This window comes from Euprymna scolopes, chromosome 41 (assembly GCF_053919585.1).
Source record: "Euprymna scolopes isolate OS-2025 chromosome 41, ASM5391958v1, whole genome shotgun sequence".
Classification (NCBI taxonomy): Eukaryota; Metazoa; Mollusca; class Cephalopoda; order Sepiida; family Sepiolidae; genus Euprymna; species Euprymna scolopes.
Genome location: NC_136522.1, coordinates 20,545,819 through 20,564,877, shown reverse-complemented (window position 1 = coordinate 20,564,877; position 19,059 = coordinate 20,545,819). Strand labels below are relative to the sequence as shown.

General features: G+C 35.6%; 1 protein-coding gene across 4 annotated transcripts in view; it reads left to right on the top strand.

Annotated features, from left to right (window-relative positions):
* LOC145266399 (WD repeat and FYVE domain-containing protein 3-like) overlaps positions 1-19,059 on the top strand; it is a 447,754-nt gene that overhangs the window by 340,377 nt on the left and 88,318 nt on the right. For all 4 annotated transcript variants that reach the window (XM_080122046.1, XM_080122045.1, XM_080122044.1 and 1 more), the window contains exons 35-38: positions 2,007-2,204; positions 6,795-6,855; positions 8,928-9,049; positions 11,908-12,109. In XM_080122046.1, the coding sequence (XP_079978172.1) occupies positions 2,007-2,204; positions 6,795-6,855; positions 8,928-9,049; positions 11,908-12,109 (583 nt within the window). The remainder of the gene's footprint in view (positions 1-2,006; positions 2,205-6,794; positions 6,856-8,927; positions 9,050-11,907; positions 12,110-19,059) is intronic.

Genomic DNA, 19,059 nt, shown 5'->3' with positions numbered 1-19,059 from the left:
TCAAGATTCGGGTTTATCTTCATTTTTCTTCTATAACTCAACAAGTATATATGCACAGCAATATGCAATGCATGTCTAAGCCACAAACAACACAAAAAGAAGCTGATGAGAAGATACATCGCAGAAATAGATGACACCAAAATTAGGTAATGATGAACAGCGTGGCAACGAGGAAGAACCAGTTACAATGTATATTATACATCAAGGAAGAAAGAGAAATTTAAAAATATCTAGTAAAATTTATTACTGTATTTATTTACATGCCCTGTTGCATCGTACCACCGTACATGACTGAATCATCTTAGACATCAAGTATATAAGACATCCATATTAATACCAAGTTTCTGGTGAAATGCGATTGATGGGATCCTTTATTCTCATTTTTAGCTGCACATCTGCCAGATCATTATGCTAAAGCTTTTTTTTTTTTTTTTTAAATTTTCAACGACTCTTTATCTCCTTGTCTTTATTATTTCTGTTTTGTTTTTCAGACTGAGGAAATGGGTTCCTGGGTAATAATGTTAAAGTGTAGTTCGAAAAAAAATATATATATAATGTTAAAGTGTAGTTTGAAAAAAAAAAATATATTGTTAAAGTGTAGTTTGAAAAAAAAATAATGTTAAAGTGTAGTTTGAAAAAAAAAAAAAATGTTAAAGTGTAGTCCGAAAAAAAAAAAAAGAAATAATGATGTTAAAGGGTAGTTCAGAAAAAAATATATATAATAATGTTAAAGGGTAGTTTGAAAAAAAAAAAAATAATGTCAAAGTGTAGTCCGAAAAAAAAAAGAAATGATAATGTTAAAGGGTAGTTAAAAAAAAAAAAAGAAGATATATATAATAATGTTAAAGTGTAAATTGAAAAAAAAAAATATATTGTTAAAGTGTAATTTGAAAAAAAAATATATTGTTAAAGTGTAGTTTGAAAAAAAAAATATATTGTTAAAGTGTAGTTTGAAAAAAAAAATAATAATGCTAAAGTGTAATTCGAAGATAAAAATCAGAATTCTTCTTCATCCGATTTTAGTATTTGAGGTATTGTGAGTGTCTTGGACTCTCAACAATGTATTATACCTGCTCCATGCATTCTGATCCAAAGGCTTGATATCAGTCAGATTGCATGCAGTAATACCTCCTCATGCAGTTGAGCCACAGTCTACCACTGTAATGTTTTTATTTATGTGTAATCAACAAACCAAATAAATGTCTTTATACAGGTGCTTATATGAAATCTTTTTTTTATAGTCACTTCTTTTCATTACTGTTTCTCTTTGTTGCATTTTTTACAGGAAAGACACAAGGGAGATGTCAGCTGAGTTTTCTTCAAGGTTTTATTTTATTTACTTGGGGAAGAAAGACTAATGTTATCTGAATAATTATTTACTTAAACTGAACTTTCTAAACGAAATGAGTGATGCAAATGGACAGATATCGAAATAGCATTCATTGAGATAATCAATTGTCTACATCATTGGCTGTGGCTCATCTGCATGGCTTCCAATGAAAGATTAATCTAAAACCCTTAGTTTTCTCTTACTCAAAAAAATGACATCATTTGTCATTGTTCGACTCCTGTTTTGTCTATGGACTTCAGCCTCAAATTTTATTATTCATCTCTAGGAATGATTTTGTTTGCAGATTAAAGCCCTCTTGACATGCACTAAATGTGATGCTTGTTAAAATTTGCACTAGCTAACTTAATCACTGCTGATTTAGGGTACTTAATAAAGTAGCACCACGATCACTAGTGCTCGCGATGTCCAGATATGTTATGGAGTTGCTAAAAGAAGTGCCAGCATACATGATTGAACCATCTTAGACACCAAGCACATAAGACATCCATGTTAATACCAAGTTTCCGGTGAAGCACGATTGATGGGATCCTTTATTCTCATTTTCAGCTGCACACCTGCCAGATCATTACGCTGAAGCTGTTTTAATTTTCAACGACTCTTTGTGTAATGAAGTTCATCTCATTGTCTTTATTTTATTTCCGTTTCGTTTTTTCAGACCGAGGAAATGGGTTCCTGGGTAAATGACTACCCAGTGACATTGATGCAATTTCTCCTCTTTTTATACAATAACAATTCTGACTTTGCCGTGCTGTGTAGCTCGTCTGATTTCATCTCCGCACTTGCATCTACACTTTTCCCCCACAAGCTTCCTGACAGTGACAGCGATGTCACCACGCCAGTAGAAGAGTTTAAGGTAAGTTGAGACAACAAAACAAAGTTTATACATACACTAGCAGGGAGACCCGACGTTGTCCAGGATTAAATGAGGATAAACAAATGTTCCGCACTTCCAATACTTTTATTGTCATTGAAATCGATGAATTTGCCCGTTTTTCAATCAAATCTCTTGATTGCCTGCTCTAGTCAGGGATCGATCATGGTGCGCCAAGAGCAAGTTTCATATGCCTCCATACATTGACTTAGTCCACAATACATTGTAGTCTACATTGCACTGTAGAGAACCTATTGTTGATTTTATGAAATTATTTTTATATAATGACTTGAATTAAATGAAAAAAGTCAAGTATCATGATTCAATCAATATCATGATTGTGCTCTAAACAGAAACATTCATTTCAAACGTGCTCCTGTCTTATCAAAGAACCTACTGTTGATTTTATATGCCTGGCACTACTGCTTGTGCAGTGATAAAACTTACCAAATTCACTTGTGATGTTAGGCTATATGAGGGTGTTAACTTTAGTTAAAGTTGGACTGTTCCTTCTTCTGGAATGTTTTTTCAATTATCAACTTTTGATACTTAGAGGTATTATGATACAAAACTTACCTAAGAACACTCTCAGGCCCATAAAGTACATTAATGTGAAATTTCAAAAAAATCTGCCGAGCCATTTTAGAATTTATAGAGAACAAATTTACACACAGACAAAGTGACTTTTATATATATAAGTAGAGATATATATTTTGATTTTAATTTTTTTCTGTTGAGCTGGTCTTTGCAAATATTTTGTCTGTTAGAAAGCTTTACTAATGGCAAGAACTCTATTCGTAAATTGATTCCCTATGAAAAGTTTGGATATTTTTTGGATGTCATTCTAATTGATCCACTCTTCTGATTTCTTCCATTGGGATCTTTTGAAGTATGTAACTTTATTGATTGCATCATCCTTTTCTTTGACATTTTAATTTTTCTTTGAATCCATTGAAGAGGCATCTTCATTCACAAAATGTTTCTTTTTACATATTTTCAAATTAATGCTAACCAGTAATATGCTTTTACTGATTTTTATCCTCTGATGGAAAAAGTTTGTTTGAAAATTCATGGGTTGAGGATTAAGAATTCTTATTCTTTATTTTAATTCCTTATTTGAATATTTGATGAATATTGTAATTTATTCAGTTTTTATTTTCATCATCATTATTTTTGTTTTTTTATACACACATACAGATTTGAATGATAAAATTGGCATCCTAGGAAAGACGACATGATTCCATTTCCATTTGCTGAAAACTGGTTTTCTTTTTTTGTTGCAGACCATCTACTAGTTGGCCAGTTGTATACAAATCCCAAGAGCGATAAGAGCCTTCTATCATGTCTGAAAGTGACACAATTTTCAATGAGCGAGATTAGAGATGCACCACTATTACAACTCCTGCTCTCTACCGAACCAAGTTATGACAACAGAACCATTGCCAGCACTCTCAAAATGCAAATCCAGACAGTTCAACATTTGAGGGCATAGCTCAATCCATTGGACGATCCTTTAGAGGTGTCGGAACAGAAATCCAAAACTAAAGACACTGCTAGGAAGACTCAGACCTAGGAGTTCATCGAAAAGGTCCAGGCAATCATTGATAAAACTCCCCAGCAGTCTATTCAGCAGATTGCCAGAAATTTAGGCATCTCACACACAATTGTGAATGTATGTGTGAAGTGGAGGTCCTACAGGTGTCAGACAAGTCAGATTTTGACTGAGAAGACAAAGAACCTCAGACTAATAAAGTTTGTCAGGTTGCTCAACAAACTTAAGCATCTCAAGAAGCCAAACTGCTCTGGTTCTTTTCAGACAAAAAAGAACTTCTGTCACAACCAGGTGCACAACAGCTACAACCATCGCTAAATTGCCACAAATAACAGGGAGGTGCCTAAGGTGATGAAAACAAAGTTTATGGCCATGATTATGGTCTTTGGTGTTGTTTCAGGTGAGGGCCACATCATGCCACCTCACATCTTTGAAGTTTGCTTGAAAGTCAACACCAAAATGTGAAGAATGGTAATCTCCTGGTGCAATCAGGTGGTTGCTGGCAGATTCTGGGTGAGGCAGCAGAACTCGATGCCGGCCCACAAGTCTCAGAAGGAGTGCTACGACTTTGTACACTTCTCTCATTGGTTCCCTGCTCCTCCCCTAACCTGAACCCACTGGACTACTTCATTTGGTCATATGTTGAGAACATCACCAACATGACCTCCCACAATACCGAAGCCAGCCTGATCGCCACCATCCACTGAGTATTTGCCGAGCTCTCGCTGGTGTTTGTGGAAAAAGCATGCTCCCAGTTTCAGACCCGTATTGATGCGGTGATTAAGGCTGAAGGTGGCTACATTGAATAGATATCAACTCTACTACATAATGAAGTTACCTGAATTGATTTTTTTCAATAAAAGTTTTAAAATAGAACTATAGTATTGTTTTCTTTAAGGCGGCAATTTTATTGTTCCACCCTGATATATATATATATATATATATATATATAAACATTTAAAATCGTCTACACAAATATATTCACTGCCACTAAAACGTAAGGGGCTATTGTGAATAAGAGACTAGATTTATAGGGCATTCTAAGTGGGGATTTGTGCAACAAAATATTGTTCTTATTACAACACGTAAACTTTTGCATGCTGGTACAGTTAGAGAGGCAGAGAGGGAATTCCAAATGCAAACAGTTTGAGGGGAGAAGCTATTATTATTATGCTTTCTAACATCTAAAGACATTTACAATGAAGTGGTTTTGCTGATTCATGGATTGGTTGCAGATATATATATATATAATATATATATATAATCTTGAAAAGGGCACAAGTGCAGAAATTTCGACAGTACAAATTGTTAAAAATTTGGTTATCTTGATGAGTTTATGTTGGTATGATGACAACAGTTAAGAGTGAATGCAGTTCAAGTAATTTTTGTCATTACTAACTAGCTATGGATCACTATTAGGCATGTACACGCAGTGTGATGATGTATAAAAGTGAAACCTGACTAGTGAGGCTTGAGGACATGTGTTGCATGGAGAGAAATATAAGAATGATATAATGGATGTGTAATGCGAGTTTTAAAAACAGGTCTGATGATCTCCAAGGAATATGAAATCTAGACAGTACTATAAGATATGTATTGAACAGGTGACTTTAATGGTTTAGTCACGTTAGAGTAATAATGTTTGGGTTAATAGATGTAGAACAGTTGAGGAAGGAGCGTCAGGTAGCAGAAAATGACCAAGCAAAAGCTGGAGATGATGTATTTGAGAGAAAAAGGGATAAATAAAAACCTGGCCAGAGGTAGATTAGTTTTGAAGTCAATTTCTAAAAGTCATCCAACACATGCCAGCATATAAAACCAACATTAAGCTGCTGATGATGAAAGAATGTGTGAGAGCATTTTGGGCAATAGGTGTAGAACAGTTGAGGTAGCAGTGTCAGTTAGAAGGGAAACGTTAAGGAAAACCTGGAAATAAGTGATGAGAATGGAGTTGCTTAGCTAATAGGAGAGTAAAAAGTGGATCTTAGGTTTACTTTCAAACCTTTCATAATTCTTGTTTCCCTTATTTTGTCCTCTAGTCCTCACATTCCATGAGAAATTTTTCTGACAAAGGGAGAGAATTGCTGTTTTCTGAGCTAGAATCTATCTATCTAACACTGGTTGGTTTTTGACCTTGAACTAATATATATAATTTCCAACTTAAGAATATTCAGAAAAGAAATAACGAGTATATTATTTATTTAATTGGAATTCGTTATTGAGATGAGTATTATTTATTAATTTATTTATTGCGGACTATTATCCTCATCTTTTTTTAGTTGTTGTTTCGTGTTTCGGCCAACTATTCCTCTGGCCTTCGTCAGGTGGCAACCGCGACGGGATAGGAACTCAGAATCTCCTAACTGCATTCTCAGCAATTACTGCCTTCCATAGTTGTCGTCTCACCACGTTTTGGCCAACTAAGCCTCTGGCCGGCTTTGAGTAGAATTGAAACCGCTATCTTCAGACAATGCTCAGCTGGAACCGTAGAGATTCAACATCTTTATCCACTGCGCTAATCCTACCCAAAGCCGGCCAGAGGCTTAGTTGGCCAAAACGTGGTGAGATGACAGCAACTACGGAAGGCAGTGATTGCTGAGAATGCAGTTAAGAGATTCGGAGTTCCTATCTCGTTGCAGTAACCACCTGACGAAGGCCAGAGGAATAGTTGGCTGAAAAGATGAGGATAATAGTCTGCAATAAATAACTGAATAAATAACGAGATTTATACAAGAGTGCTCAATATGATGTAGAGCAAGATATACTTTTTTTTTGTTTTTACATAAACATTTAGGTATCGCTGATGAAGTCTCTAGTTATCTATAAATAGTTGACCGAAACATACTCGTGATTGTGTAGCAATACCGAAAGGTTTATGTAAAAACAAATAAAAAGTATCTCGTATAACCTTACATCAGGTGACTGTATGCCGTCTGAAGTAAATAAAATGATTAAAATTGATTCTTTTTCTTGCAATTTCTAACAGTTTTCTTGATAGATTTTTTTTTTTTGTTTTTCAGCCATTCCCCGAATCTGACACAAGTGTTGTTTATGTAAAAACTCCAGAAAAACATTACAACAGTAAGTAATTTTGATGTTTTAGTATAAAAGGAATTTATACGGTGGCACCAAGTTATTTTATTTTTTTTATATTTTTACTTGATTCTGTTTTGTTACTATTGATTACTTATATGCTTTCGGTTGTCACTCAAGCACAAAGAATATAACTTCTCAAATTGTTTATTTACAGAGTTGAACAATGAAATTGTTGCCCTAGAAAAGACAACATGATTCTATTTTTGTTTGATGAAAAACATTTTTTTTTTTTTTTTTTGCTGACCATCTACTAGTTGGCCAGTTGTGTACAAATCCCAAGGAGCGATAGGAGCCTTCTATCATGTCTGAAAGTGACACAATGTTCAACGAGCGAGATTGGAGATGCGCCACTGTACAACTCATACCGACTAAAGTTATGACAGTAGAACTATTGCTAGCACCTTCAAAATGCATTGCTGGATTGCCACGAATAATAGGGACATGCCCAGCGGGATGAAAACAAAGTTTCCAGCCACGGTTATGGTTTTTGGTATGGTTTCAAGTAAGGGCCACTTCACATCTTCAAAGTTGGCTTAAAAGTCGACACCAAAGTGTACCTGGATGTGCTGAAGAATGTGGTGATCTCCTGGTGCAATCAGACAGACCTCGGACGTGGCAGCAGGACTTTGCACCAGCCCACAAGTCCAAAGAGACTCAGGATTGGCTTCAGAATGAGTGCTATGACTTGTACCCTTCTCTCACTGGCCACCTCCTCTTGCTCCAACCTGAATCTGCTGGACTACTTCATTTGGTCATATGTCGAGAACATCACCAACATGACCTCCCACAACACTAAAGCCAGCCTGATCACCAGCATCCACTGAGTATTCACCAAGTTCCTGCTAGCACTTGTGGAAAAGGCATGCTCCCAGTTCCGAACCCATATCGAGGTGGTTATTGAGGCTGAAGGAGGCTACATTGAATAGATGTCAGCTCTACTACATAATCAAGTTACCTAATTTGATTTTTTTCGATGAAAGTTTTCAAATAAATCTGTAGTGTTGTTTTCTTTAGGGCAACACTTTTCTCGTCTCACTTTATAATAAAATTTTTACAATACTCGTTCATGTCTTAGTACAAAAGCAATTCCCATGAATCACCAAATCATGATTTTATTTTATTTTTTTTACTTGTTTGATTCTGTTTTATTGATATTCGTTTCCCTGGTTGAATCAGTTACTCACAAGAGAAAAGATATCAAATTATATTATTATACAGTTGAATGTATATTAAACTTTCAAACAACAAAGCCTGTCTCATTGACGAAATGTTGCATCCCTCTGCCTATTCTAAAAGTATTTTAATGGTGAATGCTCAGACAAACTACAAGCACATGTATCCCCTCGACATAAATACCCTGGACAAACCCGACAAGCAACAAAATCCCACCCCTACACAGTAGAGATCCCTAGATGTAAAAAAGCCTTTTACTCCAATAGTTTCTTCCCCAGAACTGCTGGACTTTGGAATTCCCTTCCGGGTTCCTGCTTCCCCGACTGTACTGACATGCAGAAGTTAAAGTGTAATGTAAACAGACATCTTGCTGCTCAACTCCCTATATAGTATCCCTTCAACTTATGTCACTGATAGTAGCTCCCACATTAAAGTGACACTGTACCTTGTTTGGGTTGAAAATTTAATTTAAAAAAAAAAGAAATAATACAACTCAAACAATTTAAAGGACATGTTTAATGACACAAATCCGACCAAACTTTTAACTTTCACCGAAGAAGTTGTACTGTTCAAAAAAATTTAATTTCAAATTTAAAAACTTTTATTTTTTATTTATTTTCCAAACAATATGAAGTGATTATCCTACTTTGGGATTCTATTTGATAACTTTATTTGGTATGAAATCACTCAGAAATTGTTAATGTCGCATAAATCAAACCATTATTATATTTAGCATCAGCATGGTGCAGTTATCCCCCTTAAAATATCTTTCAAATTCTCCATTTATTTATTTTTTACATGATATTAAAGAAATAATCAGTAATTGAGTGAAACTGTTGATTAAAATGTTTTACAATTGATTTTAATTTCTTTTTTTGTTTCAGGTTTTTTAACTGGTCATTCTGCTCGAAAATTTGTGATCGATTTTTTAAGAACAATCGTGGTTGATAGTTTCTCTCAACCCAATACAAATAAATCAAATGCTGTTGTGGACTTGGTCTTAGAGGTAAATCTTATTTTCTCATTTTAAAATAATGTAGGGATATGAGTTTATAGTGACTGAATCGTGAAGTGACTCTTAAAAACGCTGAAAAGCAAATGCCTATAACTGCTACCCTCTTTCTTTCTCTGCTTCATTGGAATTTGCTTTCCTCTTTACTCCTCAAAGCAAGGAAGAAATGTGAACTCAAAATATTTTGCAATCATTGAAAATCGTTTCAAACTCTAAAAAGTAACACATACATGTAAAAATAGTAAGCTGACATGAAGTTAGAAACTTTTATGAAGAAATGAGCCAAAACCTAAGAAGATAGAAACCAACTAGATGCACCTGAAAACACCCAAGAATGTGTTCTCTATAAATCACTCCATTCCTTTTGAGGCTGCGAGTGGCAAGGCAAAAAGGACTCGATGACTCACATACCAGTTTTATGAACTCATACCACAAGTTCTCCAGTTTTTAATCGAATTCTGCTTTTTTCTTTATTTTAGACAAAAATAGATTTTTGTTGAAATCGCGAGTTTCCTCTGAATGTGAACTCTCTGCTTTTTGGTTGAAATCTGCCTTTGTTTTTTATATGTAAGAAAAATCTGATTTTTGACAAATTGTTAGAGCCTTAGCTCCTGATGTTTGGTTGGATTTTATTCTTCTCACTCTCTTTACTGATGTTCCAGATCAGATTGTCTAAAGATATCAGCTTCCTGACTTAAATGTACTGAACATTGATGTGATGGCTTTTTCTCTTATTTTTGCAAAACTAGATCATGTTCTGCCAAACTCTACAAAACAGCTAAACTAACCATCATCAATATGTACTTGAAAATATAAAGAATTTGAAGCATAAAATCTTTTGGCAAATTTACTGGATTCAGCATTAAATAACCTGAAAAGGGTTGATATGCAGTAAAAACAAAACAACCAAACCAAACACCATGAATAAATATTTAAAAGTATAAAACAACTTGAAGCAGAAAATTTTTTTTTCCAAATTGATGTGATTTGGCATTAAATAACTGGAAAAGGGTTGATATGCCGTTAAAAACAAAACAACCAACCCCCCTCTCTTTTTCTTTCATCTTTCTCTCTCGTTCCCAATGTTTTTTACAGAGTGGTCACCACTTATCAAGGCCCGGAAGCCACTCAGGGATAAGGGTTAATGCAAGTACAGGACATTAGTGTGGAGATTTGATGAAGTGTTTACTTAAGGGGGAGGTTCATTAGGAATTTGTTAACATTGGACTTGAAGACATCCAAGTTGTAGTAAGGTGGGAAGCAGGCAGACGGAACAGAGTTCCACAGGCGTGCAGTTCTAAGAAAGAAGCTCTGTTCATGGAATCCACGTTTTGATTTAGGCACAGATAAAGAGTGGGGAAAATTTTTTTACAATGGATACAGCTAGACGGGTGTTTTTCGTGAAAGATTGGCGAGGGGGGGAACCAGAGATTGGAGTTCAGACGAGCACCTGCCATGGAAATAACAATAAAACAAGGATAGGCTCGCAACGTCTCTTCTGTGGGAGAGAGGTTGCAGTGTAGAGAAAAGGGCATTCCCCACTATGCCACAAAGTCTATTTTGTACTCTGTCAAGGCAGGATAGGCTGTTTTTAGCAGCTCCTGCCCAGATATGGCAGCAGTATTCCATCCTTGGACATACTTGGCTTTTATATAGATAGAGAATTGCATCAGTAGTGAGATATCTTCTGGAGTGGTAGAAGGATCCCACCATCTTTCCATACATCCATCTTTTCATGGATTTAGCTGCCTGTCAGGTTTGTCGAGGGTGTCTGCGTTGTGGGGGCACAAGTGTCTGCAGTTCGTCAGAGCATTCACCACTAAAATACTTGTAGAACAAGCAGAGGAATGCAACGTTTCGTCGATGGGACAGAGGCTGAAGCTTAGATGCCAGTTCAGGGCCTATCAGATTGGCAACTCTTTTTTTAACCTTGTCTAGGAGCGAGAGACTAGTAGTAGACGCACCAGCCCAGATGTGACAACAATACTCCATACATGGGCGAATGGTGGCCTTATAGAGATACAGGATACTTTCAGGTTGCAGTAGTTTTCTAGCACGGTAGAGAGAGCCTACCTTTTTCGCAGCGGCCCTGGCAATGTTTTCAATATAATTGTTCCAGCTCATGTTACCTGTGAACGTTAGGCCAAGCAGTTTGAAAGATCTACTCTCAGACAGGGAGTCACTGGCCATTGCTATTGGTGGCAGAGAAGGTAAACCTAAATGTAGATTCCATGAACAAAGCATCTTTCTTAGAACTGCACGCCTGTGGAACTCTCTTCTGGTTGCCTGCTTCCCAGCTGACTACAATCTGATTGTCTTCAAGTCCAACATAAACAAGTTCTTGATGAACCGTCCTCCTAAGTAATCCAATTTACAAAATTCCCACTACTTATGTTTACTACGCTATAATCACATTGACTAAGGTATACCCATTAACCCTTATCCTTGAGTGGCCTCCGGGCCTTGATAAGTGGTGATTCCTGTGTAGAAAAAAAAAAAATCTGAAGATTTTACATTTGATGACAGAAGACATTGGCGAGATGCCAGTGAGTTTTCGCAACTCTGTGATATTAATGTGATCAAATAGTTTGTGATCAGTAATTAAAGACATTGGAAAGTTTCTATTTTCTGATGTAATTTTACCATCCAATTGACACATTCAAGTTTGTATAAAACTGCATATGAATAACTTCAAATGTTTATTGAGTGAAAGTATCAAAAAAAATCTTCATATTCCACATTCAAAGGGAGATAACTAAATATTAGCTTTGTTGCATGAAGAATATATTTTTTCCTTTTCCCTAATCTTAAATATCTAACTCTTGTTTTTGATCCTCCTTCCTCTTTTTCAGGCGATGCCCGATCATGCACTGAGGTCCCAGCAACGTGAATATCAGACAGAGATAATCAAAACTCTCATGGACCACCTGTTGGCTGCAGACGTACTCCTGGGAGAGCAGGCTGCCTTACCCATAGCAATGGGAGGAAGTTACGCCAACATGGCCAACAACGTTTTCTACTTTGCGAGTAGAGTTGTTGACAAATTGTGGCAGGGTCAGTACCTTTTCAGATTTTATCTATTATTTTTTTTATTGTTTCGTCTCTTTAATTCTCTGCGATACTATCGATTAAGCAATTACATTTTTTTTTAGATCAAAAAACTGAATCTGCATTTGTCAGCACAAGTCATGAGTTGTCTTTGTCAGAATTTGGTGCTAAATTTCGACACCAGTTGCAGTATCAATCATGTGGTCTCTGTCACTGCTGCAAGAAAATGGTTATCCGTCCAAACAAAACCATAACTTCAGTTTAAAATAAGTAACAATGTTTGAGAAATTATAATGATATTTGGTTTCGTCTATTGGATTACATGCCCACAAATTAAGACAAACATATCAGAAAGCCAGAGAAACCCAACAGGTTATTCTTTCTTACTAGAAGATAGCAGCAGCTGTGGTACAACTAAGATAGATAGTTATTAAGAATGTGAGTCTGTATTGTTTTATTTCAAGAAATTACAATAATTTTTATTTTCTTCTACTGAATGATAGACTTGCAATTCAAGACAAACATATCTATCCACCAGACACAATCCATCAGCTTAAGGTCCAAACTCCTTTATCCCTGAGATTCACAAAAATCCAAAGGATTTCTTTCTTATCCTCTTTCTTGAATATATATTAGTGTTGGGACGATTAATTGGAATGAGAAAAATCGGAGCTTTTTGGGGTATCGGAATTGGAAAAATTTTAGTCTATTTTCTGATGCAAAAATCGATTCCTTAAATTATCTTTTTATTTAATTTTGGCTTAAGAAACATCTTCCACTGCTTGAAATAATAATAAAATAATAAATATTTATTGATTTTAAACTTCCAGTAAGACTAAAATCTCTAGGTCCCGCCTCATAAATGTGTTCTTATGTTTGAGAAAATATATGCACATTTAAGATGTTTTTACAGTAATCGGACAAAATACCACTTTTATAGTTGAATATTTAGAGATTTATAAAGAATTGGAATCGGGAATTGTATCAGAATCGGGGAAAAATATTGGAATGGTCACATCGCAAGACCACTTGAGATCTATCAGAGTGACCATGATGAGGTTCACCATTTTGTATGATGAGATTTTGCAAAGTTTCAAGTATCTCACAATCACAGCATGGAACCATATCTTAAAGAAGCAATAACTTTTTTTAAGTGAAGAAATCAAATTTGAGGTGGTCGAAACCCCAGAATCAGAAACACAACTGAGCCCCTGTGCTGGAATAGTGTTATTTGGGGTAGGCCATAATCAGACTACTTAAAAATCATAAAGTGTTTTATAAATGTTTCTAAATTTTTAAAATGAGGATTGATAATTTGTATGATTTGGACTACTGTTCTCATCTGGAGTGTTATTTTCACAATGTGTTGATCGATGTAACCTCTGACCTTCTTCAGATGGATCTTTTCGAACTTGGGAATCTTTCTATCGAATTTGGGAATGTGCATGGAAGGCGAGCTGCTCCCGATGATTAAATAAAGGGTCCTGTTCAAAATTCTGTGCAGATTCCCGACTTCGATAGGATACTCCTGAAGAAGGTTGAAGTTTACATCAACCGAAGCAGTGTGAAAATAACACTCATGATGAGGCCAGTAATCCTAATATGTTTTATAAATGGGCATAAAAAATTACTGACCAAAGGGGCCAACATTTGGGATAAATAAACTTTTTATAATGTCTCAAATGGCTCACAATCACATCGTGGAAACTTATATTCACGAAGATATTATTATTTCAAAGTCACCATCCCATTTCTTGTGTGGCCTTTGATGTTATCCTATTGCAGGTCTGCTGCATGCACCTATGCATCACACTAAACATGCAGTAGTGTGCATGTTTACATAACAAGATCAAAAAAAAATTCAATTTTTATCAGGGAGTACAGTCTGTCAAGTCTGGTCTAATTTTTAATAACTTGCAATGCAGAATGGGTAAAGCCTCAGCAGCATTTAACCAACTTTTCAAGATCTGTAGAAACAAAAAGTAACTTTTAGATCTAAAGATTTTATTACAACATCTTGTCCGTGCTGCTATAGGGAAGTGAAACTTGGCATCTCAAAATCAACAAAGAGAGGAAATTGAATGCTTTTGATTATAAGTGTCTTAGAAAGATTCTAGGGATCAAATAGAGCAATTGAATTACCAACCAAGAAGTCCAAAATCGCATTGACCAGCAGGTAGTATTGTAAATAATCTGCAAATGATGTCTACGCTGGCTCAGATACATCCTAAGATTAATCCCAGAGAGAATTGCCAACCAAGTGTTGAAATGGAACCCTGGTAGAAAAAGGAGGAGAGGAAAACTAAAAATGAACTGGAATCAAAAGAGATTTACTTGCAATGGAAATCAACTGGAGGAATGCTGTGGATGTGTCTTCATATTGAAAATGATTGTATGTTTTGACTCCTCTATCGCAGGATGGAGTTTCTAAGTCAAAGCACTAGTACCATGTAAACTAATACAACTTATTTTACAGTTGGGTTGTCAGTGACTAAACTGACTCCCTTATTAGCTTACATATGTGAATACCCAGCAACAAGTTGTTCCTATTTAGAACAGGGTATTTATTTGCTCCCCCACCGAGCAAATTAGGCACAAGGTCGATTTTTAAAGTGAGGAGTGAAGGGGAAATGGGAACCAACTCCCCAGGGAGTAGGGGAGCTGGATAGTGACAATTGGTATAAAGGGTTGCCCCTACATTGACCAAGTCTTATATGTGGGGGAAACCCCACATATAGTCTTTGCTTGCAGTATCTGCCGGAACAGATACTACACTTTGATCTTGAGGTATTTATTTGCTCCCCCACTGAGCAAATTAGGCACAAGGCCGATTTTTAATGTGAGGAGTGAAGGGAAATGGGGACCAACTCCCTGGGGAGTAGGGGAGCTGAATAGTGACAATTGGTATGAAGGGTTGCCCCTACATTGACCAAGGTCTTATCTGTGGGGTCGCCCCCACATAGGGTCTTTGCTTGCAGTATCTGCCGGAACAGATACTACATTTTGAGTTGTTGAACAATGTCTTTGTTAGCATCATTTTCATCTGTAGTTTGTTCTTTAATCTTCGCATTACGTGAGTAATTTTTTTGACAAAGGGGGAAGAATTACTGTTTTCTGGATCAAATATTGTTTTTAATGGATGATATGTGCACATTTCCCATGATCTCATAGTATTCATCATCATTTAACTGCCAAGTCTCTCCATCTCATTAACCTTTATCATTGAATTAAAAAAAAAAATGTAACTTTAACATAAAATGGTCTCCTCTTGATTTTGTGATCATTTTATATTAAACTTTTATAATAAACTTGCATATCAAACTTGACCCCCTTCCAAACAAATGAGCAATAAATATACAGTTATGAAAAGATCAAAATATTAGTATAGACTTTCTACTTCTACGTGACCATGGGAGGGGGGGGCAATTTTTTTTGATAACCTGAGAATTTTGGTGTTTAATTGACATTATATATGAAATATTAAATGAAAAAAAATCTAGAAAATGACTAGTTGAGCACATGTGTTGCATGGAGAGAATGATACGAGAATGATACGATGGATGTGTCATGTGAGTATTAAAGACGGGCTAGATTAGTTTGGAAATCAATTTTTAAAGCCGTTCAACACATGTAAACATAAAATGTGCCTTAAACCAAATATGATGATGGTTGTTGTTGTTATTGTTGAATCAAATGATTTTTCGTGGCATTCGGCTTTCTGATATCTTTCCAGTAAGAATTATTTCTAGAAAGACATTGTGTACTTACAGTAGGAACGGCTATCAACATCTTAAGTGAAAATGTTTCTGTGGAATGAACTGGATTCGAACTTGGCACACCCAGGTTGTCAATTCATGTTGTTAACCACTTGGCCACCATCATCTCCCTGATGATGACTCTAAGAAAATATGAACTCCATGAGGGGAATTTTTTTTAATTTGATTTTTTTTTAATCTGAAAATTTGGTGCTTAATTGATTGTATTCCGAAGAATTAAAAAAAAAAAAATTCTTACAAAATAGTTAAACGTAGAGAATAATTAGCACTGAAAAACTCGTAAATCCCAAAACACATAATTTATATAAAATGCATTACAATTAAATTCTATACCGAACTTCCATAGTTTTAATGTGTGGAAACGATTCGTAAGATTTTTACTTTTTAAAAAAATTTTTTTTAACACAGGAATCACCACTTATCAAGGCTCGGAGGCCATTCGAGGATAAGGGTTAATGGGTATAGATTAGTTAATGTGATTATAGCGTAGTAAACATAAGTAGTGGGAATTTTATAAATTGGATTACTTAGGGGGACGGTTTATCAAGAACTTGTTTACATTGGACTTGAAGACAAATTGTAGTCAGCTGGAAAGCAGGCAACCAGAAGAGAGTTCCACAGGCGTGCATTTCTAAGAAAGATGCTTTGTTCATGGAATCTACATTTAGGTTTAGGCACAGATAAAGAGGGTGTAAATTATTGATAGTGGTTTTGGCTAGATGAGTGTTTTTCGTGAAAGGTTGGCGAGGGGAGGCCATAGATTGAAGCTCAGCTGAGCACTTCCCATGAAAATAACAATAAAGCTGAAACAGGCTCGCAATGTCTCTTCTGTAGAAAAGAGGTTGCAGGGAAGAGAAAAGGGCATCCTCCATTAAGCTACGAAGTCTATTTTGAACTCTGTCAAGGCAGGATAAGCTGCTTCTAGCAGCTTCTACCCCGGTGTGGCAACAGTATTCCATGGTTGGCCATACCTGGCTTTTATAGAGGTAGAGAATTGCATCAGGAGTAAAATATCTACTGGAGTGGTAGAAGGATCGCACCATTTTTCCAGTGACCTTGGCAATGGATTTGATATACGTGTTCCATTTCAGGTCAGGAATAAAGGTCAAGCCCAGAAGCTTGTCCAATCATGAAGCCTCCCTAAGACGAGAGCCATTCATTTCAACTGATGCCAGATTGGCATCAGAGCGTAGATGATGTAGAGATATAAGCTTGGTTTTAGATGCATTAAAAGTAACCAGCCACCTCTTTCCCCATTTTACCATGTGCTCAAGCTCAGAGGAGAGAGAATCACAGAGAACTTGGTCATTTACTGTCTTTGATGTGCTACCATAGATTGTAGTGTCGTCAGCATAAATGTCTACGAATGATGTAAGGATGTGATTTGGAAGATCATTAATGTAGATCAGGAAGAGAGTTGGGTCCAGGATAGATCCCTAAAGGACTCCAGCATTAATACTGAGAATAACACTTGAAAACTTGTGAAGCAAAAACAAAAAAGAAAAAAATGGTGTGACCTGCATTATTTCTAATATCCATAAATGATTTATAAGAATTAAAAAACAAAAACAAAAAAAAAAACGTATAAAAACTTTTACAAATTGCTTCCACATGTTAAAACTATGGAGGTTCAGTAGAGAATTTCATTTTAATGCATTTTCTATGAATTATGTGTTTTGTTTTGGAGGGATGGTTACAGGTTCTTAAGTGTTAACTATTCCATAATTTTATCAAACATCAGAAAAAAAAAAAAAAAGAAAGAATATTGGCAATTTTATTCAGCATTAAGTAACTCATAGACGTAAAATTAGATGAAACTAAAATACTGGATCTGATTTTACAATGGTATAGTAGACTTTTATCGAGTTAATAACTCTTTGGTTTTTAACAATATGGAGTTGTTGAAAGTAAAATTGAATAAGAAAGCGATTTAAAAAAAAAAATTCATTCATTAAACCTTACTTCTAAATTTCTCGTCAGTCACTAGTCATATACATGATGCTAGAATATCGTAATATTTTAGAATATTGCGATATTTATCAAGTGTTTGGATTTCTTTTCTTCTGGCTTCTCTCTGTATGAGCATATATTTGTTGACGGTGAGGTTTCTATTTTTAAAGATTGCATAAATTGATGTGATGCAGAAAGTCGAACACAAAACATTACATCATAAGAATATCAGTCGGTGACATGTGAATCTTGTGTTTGCTATTAATTTCTGTTTGATTTACTGTATTTACGATTAGATCTTTTAATTGTTTAAATTTATTAAAAAGAAAATTGCTTGTGTGTAATATTTAAAGAAATTGAATTGAAACTAATACAAGGGAGGTAAATCTAATAATATTTGCTGCTTGTTTATTTTACACAAGTGAAATATGGTAGTTGTTTTTTTAATTTTTTTCCCAAACAAGACATATTGTCACTTGGAGTTAAGAGATCATTATTTTGGATCATGTCTACTATAGACTATGTGAGAAGATGAGCGAGATGTCTGTTCACATTATATTTAAACTTCTGTGCATGTTAGTACAGTTAAGGAAGCAGATGACAGAGAGGGAATTCCAAAGTCTAACAGCGTAAGGGAAGAAGCTATTAGAGTAGAAGGCTTTCCAGCATCTAGGTGTCTCTACAGTGAAGAGGTAAGATTTTCCTGATAGTCTGATTTGTTGGGTGTACGTACCTTGAGGAGTACAAGTACAATGAGTTTGTCAGAGTACATTCCATTAAAGTATTGCAAAACAGACCCAGGGATGCAATATTTTAGTGATGGGGCAGGGGTTAGAGCTTAGTTGATAGTGCGTGACCTATTGGAGACTCTTTCTTTTTTTTTGCACCCTAAGAATAAAAAATTAGTCGTAAGTGCATCAGATGAATGGTGGCTTTGTAGAGATACAGAATACCCTCTGGTGTGAGTAATTTTCTAGTATGATAGAGGGAGCCCACCTTCTTCTGTCTTTGCAACAGCCTTGGCAATCTCCTTAAAGTATTTGTTCCAATTCGTGTTGCCTGTGAATGTTATGCTAAGGAGTTTGCATGAAGAGCTCTCGGGTAGCATATTATTTGTGATATTTTTTTTGAAGTCTTTGATATGACTCAACCAAAGATTGAACCTGGGTCTCTCAGCCTATTAGTGAACACTTTTATCATTATGCCAAACGACAAGTAAGTATGCTTGTG